The sequence below is a fragment of the Euleptes europaea genome, chromosome 6 (assembly GCF_029931775.1).
Source record: "Euleptes europaea isolate rEulEur1 chromosome 6, rEulEur1.hap1, whole genome shotgun sequence".
NCBI lineage: Eukaryota > Metazoa > Chordata > Lepidosauria > Squamata > Sphaerodactylidae > Euleptes > Euleptes europaea.
In genome coordinates, this window is record NC_079317.1 from 40,987,592 (window position 1) to 41,004,300 (window position 16,709).

At 40.2% G+C, this 16,709-nt stretch overlaps 1 protein-coding gene across 2 annotated transcripts in view; it reads right to left on the reverse strand.

The window, feature by feature from the left end:
- Positions 1-16,709, reverse strand: part of AKAP6 (A-kinase anchoring protein 6) — a 296,164-nt gene that overhangs the window by 204,446 nt on the left and 75,009 nt on the right. Inside the window, exon 3 of one of the 2 annotated variants that reach the window (XM_056850738.1) lies at positions 1,030-1,281. In XM_056850738.1, the coding sequence (XP_056706716.1) occupies positions 1,030-1,281 (252 nt within the window). Of the gene's footprint in view, positions 1-1,014; positions 1,282-16,709 lie in introns of both variants that reach the window. The other variant, XM_056850737.1, reaches the window with a different exon arrangement.

A 16,709-nucleotide genomic window follows, 5' to 3' on the forward strand; every position in this document is an offset into this window, starting at 1 on the left:
GGTTTTCGCCTGAAAAAGTTTAAGGGAGGCTGGAATATAGAGTGAGGTGACACCGATATGCAAATGAAACTCAGTTCTATATCTTTTTAACAGCTAAGCCAGATGAGTCTGTGGAAGTCCTGAATAGCTGCCTGGAGATGGTAGTAGGATGGATGAGGGCCAATAAAATGAAACAATAACTGAAACTATGCAGGGGTAGGGTGGAATAGAAGTGTGAATGAATGAATAAATGAATGAGGAAGAAGAAGAAAAGGAGTTGGTTCTTATACCCTGCTTTTCTCTATTGAAAGGAATCTCAAAGCAGCTTACAATTGCCTTACCTTCCTCTCCCCACAACAGACACCTTGTGAGGTAGATGGGGCTGAGAGAGTTCAGAGAGAACTATAACTAGCCCAAGGTCACCAAGCAGGCTTGATGTGTCGAGTGGGGAAACAAACCCGGTTCACCAGATTAGAGTTCGCCACTCTGAGCCACTACACCACGGTGGCCATAGTGATCCATTCTCTGATTATATCCAAGATAACCTGCCAGTTAAGATCTGCCTCTCAAGCCCTGTTCTCTGTGCCCCCACCTTCAGAGGTGAGGCAGGTGGTGACTAGACACAGGGCTTGGTGGCACCTCACCTTTGGAATGCCCATCCCCTTAAGGCTCACCTTATGCCTACTTTATTTCTCTTTAGGCACCAGACTAAAACACATAATTTAACCCAGGCTTAAAATTAGGAGTTTTATCTTTTAAGCTTTTCAATGGTATGTTCTGTTTTGTGGTTTGTTGTTGTTGTTGTTGTTGTTTGCTGTTTTTGTTTAATGGTTTGTTTTTAGTGGCTTGTTTTTTACACTGTGGTTTTTAATTGTAAGCTGCCTCAAGCAGGACTCCAAAGAGGCTGCATAGAAAATTAATTAATTAATTGACCGTAAATTAATTAATTGCTAGTAGCAAAATAACTGGATGCCATTAAAAGGATGCAAATGAGCAAACTTAACTAGAATCCAAATATGAAAAGTAAGCTCTTACATTGACCGGCCATACCTCCTTTGTTTCCTCTGAAAAGGCTTGTAGAATATCAGTCTGCCGGGTATAATTCCCATTGGCATCCTGCAATCCCTGCAGAATTCTCTCTCTCAGAACCAGAACAGAAACTCGGAGCTGATGCCAAAGAAGCTGCACTGTATGGATGTCAACAATCACATTGACTGAGTAAGATAGAAGCTTCAGGGAAAACTCTGTCTCTAGCAGAGCATGTATTTGCTCAACGTGATCGGAGATATCTTCACATACATCCTGTAAAAAAAAGAGAAAATAGTATATTAGAATATTGAAAGTTCCCCATAATCAGTTTTAGATTATTAGTTACATTTTTAAATTTCATAATACGGTGGCAATTCAGGTTTATGTGAGGGCTTCCACATGTCCACTTAATGTATGTCTTTGGCCTTTCATGCATGGCTGTTTCCCTCATAGTCACCCCTCCAATGACTTCGGCTCTTTGTTTTGATTATGCATGCCATTTCCGACTGTCAGAGGTCGCCTCGCTCTCCCCCTGCGTTTCCGCACGTTTTGCCCACATTTTCAAATTTATGATAAAACAGGTCCCTGAAAACACGGGCAAAATGCATGGAAACAAGTGGGGAGAGTGCAACGACATTTGACGGTTGGAAACTGCATGCATAATCAAAACAAAGACCCGAAGTCGTCGGAGGGGTGACGGCGAAGGAAAAGGCCATGTATAAAAGGCCTTTCTCACTGGAGATGCCCCTGAATATTTGAAAATCTTCAGGAAAGAGGGGGGTTGTATACAGTACAGCAAGATCTTTGTGCAGAGATATAGCCCACATTAGCCAAGCAGTCATTCTTAACAACTATGCACACCAGCAGGGAACAGCAGAGGGTGAAAGCCGAAGAGCCTGAAGACTGTGGTGGCTGGTTACTTCTTTGCCTAAGAACATTGCAAAATAACAAGCTCACTGAAAAAAGACATCACAAAATACTTGCAAGCTAAACAGAAGGGAGCTCACTCCTTTTCGAGTTCAAAATAACTAAGATGGAAAGAACTTGTCATGGGTTGCTTCCAATAAAGTGTATGTAAATGGAGTAAGCGCTAAACACAACACATGATCAAGTGGTGCAAATCTGCAGCACACTCCCCATTTTGCTATGCTGCTGGATCATCTGTCTGAGAGCTCTGATCAAAGCTCTTGTCATCAAACCTATTTTAGCGGAAGGAGGCTCAATGCAGGACAGAGAAATAACAGACTATGAGTTAGATCCTATAGATACACAATTACTTCCCCATGTTAGCTTTCCTCCAGTAGGTCCCTGCATGCTCTAAAAGACCTGATCCAACCCAAATAATCTCTGGTCTTTATCTGTCTAAGAAGTCTCTAATTTTCCTTTTCTAGGCAAGGTGATTGACAGAGTGGTTGCAGGTCAGTTCCTGTCTTCCTTCGTGACTCATCGGCTCTAGACCACTTTCAGTCTGGCTTCAGGCCAGGCTATGGGATAGATATGGTGCTCGTGGCTTTCGTTAAAGATCTCTGAATGCAGACAAGGACTGTGCATTCTTGTTGCTCATATTGGATTTTATTGGACCATGCTACCTTATCGAGCTGTTGGGAGGCAGAAGTACCTACATCAGGAGATGTGCTTTGGATTTGTTAAAATGTCTCTTTATTGATAGGACTCAGAGTACAGCTGAAGACCAGTTTTTATCAGGGTGGGACCTTGTGGGGTACCACAAGGCTGTCTCATCTCCTGTGCTATTTTTAATCTCTATATGAAGCCATTAGGAGAAATCATTAATGGTTTTAGAATAGGTGGTGAGCAATTTGCAGACAACACCCAACTCTCTGTATCTTTTTTTTTTTTTACAAATCACACTCATCTGAGCAGTCTTCTGAAGGTTCCACCCTGTAAAATGAGTAAGATAAGCAACTGCCCAAACCCAAGCATCCTCTGTTGTAGCTCCAACTTTGTGGAATGGCCTACTTGAGCAAGTCAGGAAGTCTCCCATGCTTCTATCATTCAACAGAATATGCAAAACAGAATTATTTGTGAAAGCATTTTTGTAAAATAACAAGAGCTGCAGATTATGGCACTGTTTACTGTATGCATTATCTTGTTCTATCTGCATTGTTTTCTAATTTATGTAATCTAGTTTTTGCATTGTTTATGATATGTCACGTCTTCTGTTTTTATTGCATTGCTTTCTGATTTTGTAATTGTAATTTATTGCATTGTTTGTTATACGTCTTATATTGTTCATATTGCATTTTTAAAATATTTTATAACCCTCCTTGCATTTCAGTGGCAGAAGGCAAACTATAAATAAAGAAATAAAAGCTTCTATAATGGCAGTGTTTCATCTTTTGTGCTAATGAATTTGTATTATTATTAACCAGCATCCCAGGCTCCTGTCTGTGTTGATACTTTTGATATGGACTGAGACAGAGTTCATTTGGCAATCACTGTTTAGTTGAATAAGTATAAGCTTCTTGAAATAATAGTTCTTAAGTTGGGGAAGTTAGGAACAAACACACAATTTCCCCCAGTTTTCTTCCTTAAAACTTAGGAGCTGTTTCCTTTAGAACTTCTTAGGGATCACCCCTTCACTATTTCTCTTAAGACTGGGTAGGGATCACACCCTTTACTTAGGAGCTATTTCCCTTATGGAAGGACACTCAAATCACTCCCCTCACAATCAGGGTCCTTCTTGATCCTAAACAAATGTGTTCCTCTACCTCCAGCTGCCAGCCTCAACTGTCCACTTCCACAGTCAGTTATCAACTGTCAGTTTCTTTAATGGTCTCTTTCAACTGCCACTTGTAGAATTTTCATTTCTTTTCTTTTCGAACCTCCAGTCACTCAAGGTTCCATGATTGGGACAACTCATCCTCATGCAGCTGTCCATCACAAGTGACAATGCTTTTTGTTGCAAAATATACTTTGGCTGGCTGGCTTGAATAATCCTGATGATTTGCCCTGGTGACACCTTTTGGTGAGTACCTTGATTCTGTTTATGGCCCACTGTGACCTGATCTGTGACAAGCAGTGAATTCTGAAAGCAGTTGATCCCTTTAGACTCTGACCTATGAAATCTCACACTTAATGCTGGGCAGCGGGGGTTAAACTAATAACCATAGTCTACAGATTTGAAATACTATTTATACCATGTGGTTGGAAAGCAATGCATTCATATCAACGGCTGCAAAGTCTGTCCAGCAGATCACTTGATAATAACGCTCCAAATTGAGTAGGCATGTGCCAAGAAAGATACATATGTAAATATATACACTTTCATTTCTGCTCTTTGAAGGTAAAGACAGTCCTATAATAATTGAAGTCCATAAGATGCAGCAGGAGAATGTGGTTAGCCATGCATTTAAAGGTTTTTTTTTAATTAGGAAAAAATCTTGTTAACTAATTGTGGAAAGTGGTTTGGTAGTTGATTGGAAGTGTGTGTGTGTGTGTGTGTGTGTGTGTGTGTGTGAGAGAGAGAGAGAGAGAGAGAGAGAGAGAAAACATATTAGAAAACCAGTATTTTATGAGTTATTGCAACACGTGTCAGCAAGCCACACATACCTGTTGAAACACTGCCACTGGTTTCTGAAACCTCACTATAGTCACTCATACTATATATTCAACCAGCATTACATACTAAAAAAACTGTTAACAGCCTCCATTCTCATGGCTACAGTTAATGATTGCTTCTAAGATATATCAAATATCTAAAGCATGGCCTGCCCCCAAGTGCTCATTTTCAAGAACAAAAGGAAGGAAGTGGGAGTCAAAACTTGTGTGACATTTTTAATGTCATGTTTAATGGCAGAGCATTTAGGTTCAGAAGGATAGGCTATTTAAGTGTAAAAAAATGGCATTCCCAAACCAGCCAACACCAGTATTTTATCTCATTGCTACTTAAACATCGCTAGAGAGATACTCTCAGGGATACCAAACACTTCATTTATAATCTCAGAAATACCAGGCACCCTATTTAAAATAAGAATGAGTGAACATGTTGAAAATTGAATTGTCACAATAATTATGTATTAACCACCTCTGTTAGTCTCTTGCCATGAAAACCCCAAAAGGGGTCACCATAAGTCGGCACTTTACATACACAATAATTTTAAAGAGCAATCCTAAGCAGGTCTACTCAGAACCTACTCAGGTCTATTCAACAGGGCTTACTCCCGGGAAAGTGTTCTTAGGATTGTACTGTCATTGCTTCCGAAAGACAACCAAGCTCAATGTTTCTATCTGGGAAAAGAACCCACACTGTTAAGAGCTTATAAAGGTTGGCCTTTCAAATCCAAAGGTCTCCTAAGGCAAATCTAAACATTGGATTGGATCCAAAGGCGCTCTTGAGTAAGTGACAGTGAGGTTGGGAGACTGCCAAGGAAGTCCTGTGTCACTACCTAGAGGCAAGCAATGGCAAACCACCTCTATTTGTTTCTTGTCTTGAAAACCATATGGGGTTGCGATAAATCAACTGTGACTTGATGGGACTTTCCACCAAAGACCAAGCAGACACCGAAGAAATGTACGTTCTCTTGAAAAACCTTGTTTGATTTTCTGAGATGACATCTTCCCCAAAATCATTCCATGAAAACTGAAAATTACACAGACCTGCTGCCTACAGATGGGGAAGGAGGAACCCTACATAACATAAATTTATTGTAGAATGACTGCTGTCTAAAAGAGGTTATTTGGTTTTTGTACACTGGATTTTTATTTTTATGACATACTACCGTATTACATACTTACATGGTGATTCCAAAACATAAGGCAGGCGTATGTTTATAAAATTGTGCAATTTACATATAGTGGACTTTATGTTGAATTCAGAGTCCTCACAGAAGCATCTTTGATCATGGAATTTCTCAGGCACAGAGACTGCATCCATCACAACAGCAACTGCCCACTTATCTCAGCCGCAGCAGACAGCTGACCCAATAACTTTCAGCTGCTACTATCTATCACCTAAACCAGAGCTCTCTATGTTAATGTTAAAAAAAAAGTATAAACATTGCCGCAAACAGTTACTGGCATGCACTCACAGATTCCTAAGGTTTGATTGAAAAAATATATACAATATGTCACAGATTTTTAATTTAAACAGAAAATCTGCCATTGTTCACCTGGAGAGACAGAGGGATACAGAGCTGCAGAGACATATGTGAAATCTAGTGGCAGATGAAAGGTTTTTGTGCTCTACAGTTAACAACAGTGACAGAAGCAAATGTACTTTGGTTTATATTCTTTCATTTCATGGTAAACCCCTCCAAGAAATAAGCCCTTACTCATTGCATATGACAAGCTTACTTGCAAAACAAATTGATGGTTTAAGAGCGTGTCTGCGATGTTGATCTTTTGTTTATTAATATTATACATTCATCTGGTGACAGAAATTCCAAGCTGAATACAGACATTCTTTAAGAAAAAGTATTTTAAGACAATTTTTTTGAATTAAAAATACATCTTTATGTTCAGATGTGGTTATAATTATTAACCTGAATGTATAACTCTGCATACAGATTTCCACGTTCCTTCTGAGGAGTACTAAACAGTTTAGGACAATGAATATGGTTCTCCCCAGTTTATTTTCACAGCAACGCTTTGAGGTAGAAGTCAAGCTGAGAAATAGTGACTGCCCCCAGTTCACCAACAAAAGTCATGACTAAGCAGAATTAAACCATGACAGATCTCCATTACTGGCAACTAACCACACTTGCTTTTAAAAATATAGCTCTGTTATGGTACTGTGAAGGTCTAATTCTTTGAGGTGGAGGTTATTTACTTATTCCTTTATTATTTAGCATTTATATTGCACAGAACTTCTCAAGCTGGGGTCTGGGCACCACTGGTGGTCCATAAGAGTACTATCAAGGGTACTGTAGACAGAGGTAAATAGGGTTGCCAACCTCCAGGTAGTAGCTGAAGATCTCCCACTATTACAACTGATCGCCAGCCAATAGAGATCAGTTTCCCTGGAGAAAATGGCCACTTTGGCAATGGGACTCTATGGCATTGAAGTCCCTTCCCAAACCATGCCCTCCTCAGGTTCTGCCCCAAAAATCTCCAGGTATTTCCCAACCCAGAGATGGCAACCTTAGACTAATAGGGAAATGGACAATCCTTGGGTTTCTAATAGGGAAATAGACTCTCCTTGGGTTTCTAAGAATCTTCTCAGCCTCAAGGGAAGGGGGTGGAATTGGCTTCCTCCTCTCTCAAAGGGCAAGAGATCAGAGAGTTGCTGCTGCCTGCAGTTACCTAGATTCCAGATCATTTCAGAGCAACAGCCAGAAGACATGCTGATTGGTTGCTGGGAATCAATAGTTAAGCCCTGGGAATTCTAATTGACTGAATCCTATTTGTCTGAATCCAGACCTAATGCAATTATCATTGTCTAGGATAAAATTGAACTGGTTTTCATGCTATTTTCCAATGCAAAGGGTTTCAGCACACAGACAGAGCAATACCCCTCTGCATCCATAGAAGCTAATAATTAATCATAGTTTTTAGCTAAATACTGGCACTTCAGGTTTTGTGCAACACTCTATTTCTGTACTCTATTCAATTACTCTGCTCTATTTAATTACTGTACTTCTATTCTTATTTCTACAAGCAGCTCTGAAAGTTTTTCCAGGCCCACTCCCACTAGGGTAGCCAGGCCTCCCGCTATGGTAGGAGGCCTCCAGCTGGCAGTCCCAGTTGCCTGCCACCACTCCAAGAGATGGCATGAAGGTGCCACATCCCTTCAGGGGAAAACCCAGAAGTGACGTAGGTAGGGCTGTCAAAAAAAAAAAATTCGGTACAGTTCGGATTCGGCCGAATTTGACCCTTGTGGGGTCGGTACGTGCCGAAGTCCGAACTCCCCCGCTTCGGATCCCCGGTAATTCGAGGGGATCCGGAGTTCGGGGGAAAATTCAGCCGAAGCGCGCCTTCAGGGATTCCCTGAAGGCTCGCGGGGGCCCTTTAAACTGATCTGAGCCTCCCAGCTGGGAGGCGCAGATCAGTTTAAAGGGCAGCCCGCCCCCCTTCAGCGGGCTCCGCTGAAGGGGGGCGGGCTGCCCTTTAAACTCATCTGAGCCTCCCAGCTGGGAGGCGCAGATGAGTTTAAATGACAGCCGCGCCTCTCCAGCGGGCTCCGCTGGAGAGGCGCAGCTGTCATTTAAACTCATCTGGGCTCCGGCCCAAAAACCTCCCGCTGGTGGCGAAGGAGGACCTGGCAACCCTATCATACCCTGGGAACCTCATATATTACCTTATGTTAGCGTTATTCTTCCCAGCTGGCTGATGAAGGGCAGAAAAACTGCATGTTCATGGCACAGACAAGATTTGCCTCAGGACGTCTGTTATTCAAGCCTGTTGGCCACTTACTGCACAAGCTCTTTTGCTAGTTATGGCTGTATAACAAAATTGTTGTGCTTAGTTATTACACATTAAAACCTGTTAAAACAAGGTTTGGTGTATATTAACAAATTATATTATCACTATTACAATTTTAATAAAAAGCTCCACTCCTTCAGAAAAGTGAAATGCAATGGCCAGTGTCCTAGAATTCTGTTAGCAACGTTTGAACCTTTCTTCCATTAAGGACCCTTTCTTCACTTAAGCAGCTCTTCGGCCGACAGAAGGCCTCCACAGTCAGAAAGAGAAAAGCTTCATACTCTGCTGAGCAGAATAGTAGCATACAGGCTGGTATACCTGAGGAATTCGGCAGGCGTTAGTCAAGAAACAGAAGTGTAGCAATGCAGCAGAGATGTGATACATTAAAAACTAAGGTGACAGATCTAACTTTCCATGTGAGCCACTGAAGTACTGATACAGTCTCTCAGAAACAAATTTAACTTTCACACTGTTGCTTATCAGCATCGCCACATACATTTTCTATCCAATTCTTTCTTGACGTCCTTGACTCTTTCTGGTCAGTCCATTGTAGCCATTATTGGAATTTTGTGGAAAACTGAAACAACATTGGCACTCCCTGGGCTATGGTTGTTTCTTCCTGGACCTTTTCCAGGATGTTTAACCTTTCTCCAAATGGATCAGGAAGCCATCCTTACTTGAATCCATGAGTACAGTGAACACAGTATTGCATAACTACCACAAACATGTAAGATATTTTTTTAAAAGAAAAACAGTATAGTACATCTAAATACAAACACAAGGTGCAGATGCACAAAAGTATGTGTGTGTGGGAGGGAATCACTGGAAAATGAAGATAACTGAGCTTTACAGTTGTAAGTTTGCATGATTAGGCTGTTTAACCATCTAATTTAACACATTTGGGTCTGCTGCTACCATTGGGCACGATGCCCTCTTTCTCACTTTCCTTTGTCTCCCACAGTCACAAGCTATTGTGGGTTCCCTCCCTCCCACAACAGGGCAAAGTAGTGCTCCAGGAGGACAATTTGCAAACAGCAACTAGGAGGACAGTAAATAAGGAGAACAGCAGATAAATAATCTAAATAAATAACTAATTATAGAAGACAGAGAAAATACATAAGCTTATGTTTTTCTTGCACTATCATTCTGTAAGAACAGTAAACACCTGAGGGCTGGCATGGCATAGCGGTTAGAAAGGTAGAGTAGGACTTGAGACAACCAGGTATGAATCCCTGCTGCGCCATGGAAACTTGCAGGGTGATCTTGCACATGACTGGACACCCATGAAAGATGCCTTCTGCCTCATTAGACTATTGCTGAAAAGGAGGAACCCTGATAACTGCATACCATCAACATTCTAGAGGTACTTTGCTCCAAAAGTCTGCTTGACCACTCCCATTGGTTTCATGTAAACATTTACAGGCACATTTGTATTACAACACAGTAATTCTCCACCTATTTGAGAGATGGAACCTGAATGCTGAAAGCAATATTATAACTTTCTTTAGATTATACTAAAATACAAATTCAAAAACTTTTATATCCACATTACATCCTTGAAATTGTTACTGTGATTAGAATGTTATTATATTATATTAATTGGGTTGCCAGGCAGTGCTTGGTAACCAGAGGGAGGGTTATGGGAGAGGATATAGGGGAGGCTGTGATGCCAGCTGCAGTGCTACATCACTTCTGGTAAAACAATGGAAATGAACATAGATAGCTTTAGAAATCAGCAGAAACTCTGTAGTAAAAACCATAGAGTTTCCATTGATTCCTAGAGCTGTTTTTTTAACAGAAGTGACATAGCATTACACACAATGCTGCAGTTTTGTTTTGTTTTTAATTTTTGTGGCGGGCAACAAGATTAGGGAGTGGGGAACTGCCCAGCCACAAGAGGGAATGGAACCCCTAATTAACAATAAATCTGAAATATTAAATGAACAATAATGCATAAATATAAAAACTAGGGTTACCAACCTCCAGGTAGTAGCTGGAACTCTCATGCTATTACAATTGATCTCCAGCCGATAGAGATCAGATCACCTGGAGAAAATGGTCGCTTTGGCAATTGGACTCTATGGCATTGAAGTCCCTCCCCTCCCCAAACCCTGCCCTCCTTAGGCTCTGCCCCCAAAACATCCCACAAGTGGCGAAGAAGGACCTGGCAACTCTAATAAAAACATATCATTTTTTGAAGCATTTCAAAGGACCTGGTGGGGTGGTTGAGAGAATCTAAATGGGTGCTCCATTATATGATGAAGCTAGCAATAGGAAAAAAATGAAGGATTTTTTTTTTGTTTTCATCAGTGTAGTGCTGTGGTGACAGTGGTAGACTGGGATAACCCAGGTTCAAATCCCTAATTGCTAGTAAATGTATTGGGTGACCTGGGGCTATTCATACACTCTCAGCCTAATCTACCTCAGAGGGTCGTTATAAATGGGGGAGTGAGAACCAAGGGTGCAATACCCTGAGGACCTTTGCAGCAAGGGCGGGATAACAATATGTTAAATAAATCCTTTCAGGCAGAAGGTAGCAAAACTAGGAACTAATTGTGAGGAAAATTTCTTTAAAGACTTTATGCCATAGTTTATATATTTAAAGGATGTTTATCCTACCTTTTTATCTAATTAGGGTCCTCGATGCAGCAAACAGTTAAAAAGACATTAAACATCAACTTTACGAAACAATATAATTATATTCCGTTTTCTCTCTCTCTCTCTCTCTCTCTCTCACACACACACACACACAAAAGTATTCATATGTTGATCGAAGAAAATGTTGGAGGAGTACAGATTAATCTCCATAGGGAGGGAATTCCACAGTTTTGGTGCCACAACTGTCAAGGCCCTTTCTTGGGTTGTCCCCCAGTGTGCCTCAGATAGTCTATAGTTGTGTCTGTTGCTGTTATGTTCAAAAAGAGAACCATCAAACAACTGGATAGGCAGCCCCTTCTCAGTCTTCCTCCACTACTAAATCCAATAGAACAAGACAGGAATTCAGCTGGATGTCAGCTGCCCCTGGAGGAAACGTGCCAAGTTGGTGGAATGAGAGATATTTCCGGGTGAGGCAACTATGGCCCTTGAAATAATGTGGTTTCAAGTAACAAACAGAAAATAAAATCCTACTCAGATCAAGACAGCATGGTAATAAACAAATACACATACAAAAAAAAAACACACACCAAAGGTCAGTAAGTGTGAATTAATCTGTAAGGATAGTGAATCTTCTGCGGCATGTTGGGTTATATACTACTCTATAGCTTTTTAATGCATCATTTTGTTTTTAATCGTAATGGGTTTAATGTAATTTTATTATTATTCATTCAAAATATTTATATTTGCAGTTTTAGCACTGAACCTGAGGAGGCCTCCAAACAATAGGGTATGAAAACAGCCAAACACAGAAATCCCAGAAAAATATACAGAAGACAATGTGTAAAATCAAGAAATCACATATCATCTCTTTAAACTAGTTGGAATAGAACTAGAAGCATTCCTTTTCACACCCACAATAACCATACCTCAGAGAATCAACCAAACATCTGTAAAAACAATAATTTTGAATTAACAAGCTTGGCACCAATCAAACAGCTGCGGCCTGGAAGTTCCACAACTAACACATTTTCAGCAGGTGAGGACAGCACTCAGGTGAGGACCTCTGAAGAACATCTCTGCAGATGGGTTTACTAATATGGGAATCATGATACATTCATTATGTTGTTTTAAACTCTCACATGCACTGTAATATCTACATATTAGGATCGCTCCATACTGACACCATTCTTCTTTCAGGTTACAAAATTAAGAAGAGAAAAATCTGTTCCTGTTAGAGGAATCGCTAGGATTTTGGAGTCCTAGAGCAGGATACATAATTGTCTCCTCCTGCACCTTACCCCATCCTTTGGATGGGTACACAGCAAAGATCACATCAAACCAATTTTTAACAAGGCAACTATGGAACAGTCTTCATCTCAGAAGAACAGTCATCCCTTCCACACAAAGAATGCAGGGGAAGGGATTTTGACAACTACTTGTGCCAATGCCATCCTAAACAGAGTTACACCCTTCTCAGCCCACTGACTTCACTGACTAAGAAGGATCTAACTCTGTTTTGGATGGTGCTGTAAACACTGCACAGCTGAACATCTAGTTCATTCTTCAATTGAAATCTTATTAAAAACAAACTGAGTCAGCAAATAGTTTCTCTCCCAAAAATCTGGGATGGTTTTCCATCCCCATCTGAACTACTGTACCCAGATTCAATCCACATTTACTAAGAATTCCCAATGCCTGTTGTGGAAATTACTGCCTAGTTGCACACTTAATTCTGTGTTTATCTGAAGTCATGAAGAATTATCAGGCAAATAGTAAAACTGTCTTACTTGGATGATTAAAATTGTGAAGAATACATATGTGGAACAAACAGCTACTGGAAAGGTAGCTACACAAGCTATAATGAACAGTACAATAAATGATAATGTACAAAAGATTATCCAAAGAATAACCTTCACTTTACCTCACCCCAAGATAAAATTAGAGGGAAAACTGATGGAACATAGTCTTCTTAATTAATCTCAATTTGGGCTATTATTAACAATAATGTTTTAAATTTCTCATCCTATAGTTGTTCTGATTGTATGGTCATTTGATTATTATGGACGGGGTCTAGATGTGACCAGAAAGATACCTTTTAGTAGAATTTCATGTCTCATTCGTTTTACCAAAAGTGTATTAAAATATATTAAATAAATACAGGCCAAACCTTTCTGCAAAAGCAGTGTAATAAGCTATGCTCCAACATCTATTTTTAATCATACTATGAAGTATAAATAGAACAGTAGCACTGTCTCAGACCTTTCTAAAGAATGTGTATTATTTTTCACTTATATAAAGGATAGCATTTTTTAAAAAATGCTGAACGGTACCTCTTGACCTTTTTGATAAGGTTAAAAATATGAAAATTAGGTTTTGTACCCAGAAAGGAAATGGAAGGTACAATATTTAATTCCCTGTTCTTTCTTTCAAATAACATAATCATGCAAATAGTCAAAGATCAGATCAATTATCACAAAAGTTTGATATACCAGATGTTACATCAGAAAGAATGAAAAATCTGCTTTCAACAGGATAGTTTAAATATGCAATAATTAAGCATCTAATCTTCCCTGACCGAACATGCAGCATGCAAACAGATGAAGTCCCCTGCTCTGATGTCAATGTTCACAGCCATGAAATCTGACCCTTTTAAAACAAGTTACAGTAAAGATTGAATTTGCAGGAGCTAAGGTTTAAAAATCTCACATTCCTATGTCTTCCTCCCAAGCATATTTTGTTCATTATTTCCCTCTAGAGCATTTCCTACCTTGATTGTTTTGAAAGGAGGGTTTTCATTCGTCCATTTAGCGAATTATTAACAGCTCTTTCTTTTTTCCCTTCTTGGTCAAACCAGTTACTTTGAGTTAGTAACTCAGACAATGTGCTGATATGAAATCCAGGCAACTCACAGTCAGATCCATTTTCAGTAGTTGGGCAACTGCTTTTGCATTGCAAGGAACAAATGTTTAAAAAGACCAAATGACGTTTTAAAATGCTGCATCAGAACAGTGCTATTCTTCAGATTAGGTTCAGGCCTATTCCCCTTTCCTGTAGATTCTGAGCTACAATAATGTTTTCTCAGTCATACAGTTCTCTGACTGGCAACTCACTAAGACACTTGCTGCTTGAAATTAGTTGGGTTATTTTAGTCACTGACATACGTTCCAGTAGAATGTTAGCTGTGACCAAGATGGCAAAAGGGAATCTAATATAAGTCGGTCACTTGGTTACAGTACAAAGCTGATAAAAGTTTTGAATTTTGATATATTTATGGGTACAAAAAGCCCTTATTTCTGTCTCTTTTTTTAAAAAAAAAAACCCAATGATTTAGTCTGCAATCCTAAACATCTTGGTGTAAATCCTATGAAATCAGTGAAACTCTTTCTCACAAATTTGCATGTGGTTTGACTGCAACTCTTTAAAACGTACAGTGATATGGAAGTTAAAATTAGACTTTGTCCTGAATTGTTTTCAAGACACAGTAGATCATAAGATCGGAAAAAAATATTAACAGTAGTTTCAGCTTCCCTATTGCAGTGACTCACAAAATACCAAGTAAATATTAAATGGACACTGCTAATGAGTATGAGCTTTCTGGTAGAGAGTACTTAGTACTGTGCTGAATTTCAAAGGTCAGATGCAATAAGAGACAGGGATCCTAACTTTTTAATAGTTTTGTAGAAGGAGGAATACTTGTAGATGTCATTTGTCATGTCATAAGTGCTGCAAGGAGAAAAAAGCTGCACTTTTTCCTGTTTTTATGTTACAATGAACACATGTACAACCTCCACATATATCTGTACATCTGTTTGCAAGAAAGACCCAACACACATTTTACTTTACAAATGAAACTGGAGACTGGTTTCTGGATAAATGTGGGTATTCAATCATGTATTCGCTTGTTTATGCTTTGTATGTAACATAAGAATTACTCAATGCATGTATAAAGAACAACCAACTATATATTGTACATGGATTGTACAAAGGGTTGCCAGGTCCCTCTTTGCCACTGACGAGAGGTCTTTGGGGCGGAGCCTGAGGAGGCCGGGGTTTGGGGAGGGAAGGGACTTCAATGCCATAGCAGCCAATTACTCCAGATGAACTGATCTCTATTGGCTGGAGATCAGTTGTAATAGCAGGAGATCTCCAGCTAGTACCTGGAGGTTGGCAACCCTAATTATACATGCAGTCACTGTGAGTTGTGAAGAGGACTTCTCATTTTATCAGGTCACTTTACCCAGGGCTGAACTCCAGCTGTGTCACTGCCTGCTTGAAAGGTGGAACATCATTCAACAGGGATGAGGACAGGAAGCGAAAGAAAAGAAAGTTTGTTTGTAGGTTCACTGAAATTATGAGATAACATACCATGGTTGATCTTTCTCTAGAACTTGTTAACCTTGCTCCTGGTTGTCTCCTCATTATATGTACATGTTCCATAGTACAAATTCCACTTAACCTACTTGGCAAATCTAGTTCTCCTCGAACTGACCTAATGTCATCTGATTTTACAGTGGCCCTATTCTTTCTCTAAAGAAATACAAATATGCAGTACAGTACTGAACGTGGAAACCTTTCCTTTCCTTTTATCCCTTAGAAGCTCCTTGATCAATTGATCTTGAGCAGCATATATCTAGTGTTGGAGGGATATAAGGACTGAAACGAACATGGAAACCAGTGATCACAGTCCTTTGCCCTGTATATGCCTTACAGTCACCAGGTGAAAACTTCCATACTCATTATGACCATATACACATCTGATGTGAATTATATGGGATATAATAGGCCCAGTATTTGACCCTTCTGCCCATTCAACTTCTGCATATCTCAAACACCTGCTGAGTGTGCAACCTCAGATAGTCTCCCCGCCCCCATATATTAGAGTTCCCAACTGCCCGCTTATGGCGGGTAATCTACTGGCTATTGCTCCTCTTGCCCACTCACTCTCAGCTGTGGGCGGGCAGAAGTAGGTGGGGAAAGGGAGGGGGAGCCATCCTCAGGAGCCCAACTGGGGCTGCGGATAAAAAAAGCAGCCCCAGACGACCACCCCAACACGTGAGCAAGGAAGGCAAAACAGTCTGGAAAACTGCACCCCGTCCTCCTGCCTCGTACGAAACAGCTGATTGGAAAAAAAACAGGTGATCAGCGGCGAGGTTCTGGGAGGAGCGGGGAGCGTAGTTGGAGGGGAGGAAATAAGGCGCGCCTTGTTTCCTCCCCTCCAACTACACTGTCGTCTGGGGCTGCTTTTTTATCTGCTGCCCCGGTTGGTACCGGACATACATCATCACATAGATGATGCTGATCTCCGCCCCCAACCACCCCTCCCTAAACCTCCCGCCAGTGGCAAAGAAAGACCTGGCAACCCTACAAAGTTGTTTTCTCAGCCTTGAGTGTTCCACCTTTCAGATAAGGGCTATGCATCCATTTTATGTTTACAATAAGGGACACTGCCTAAAATTGTATCTCAGTAATAATTATTTATTGGTGTTCCATCAAAAATGATTTTTCTTGAAATTATATACCCCACACTGAAGGCTAAACTAGATGCTGCAACATATTTTTGTATTCATCCATAAAGTGACGAGCATTTTCTTTTGTTTTCATTACAGAAAATGGAGTATGCAGGTAAGGGGAACTGAACACTGAGTCATTCCCCTTGCTGTACTCCAATACTGGATTTTTATTTACTTATTTTTGTTTTGAAGTCTAGCATCAATACCAAAAGT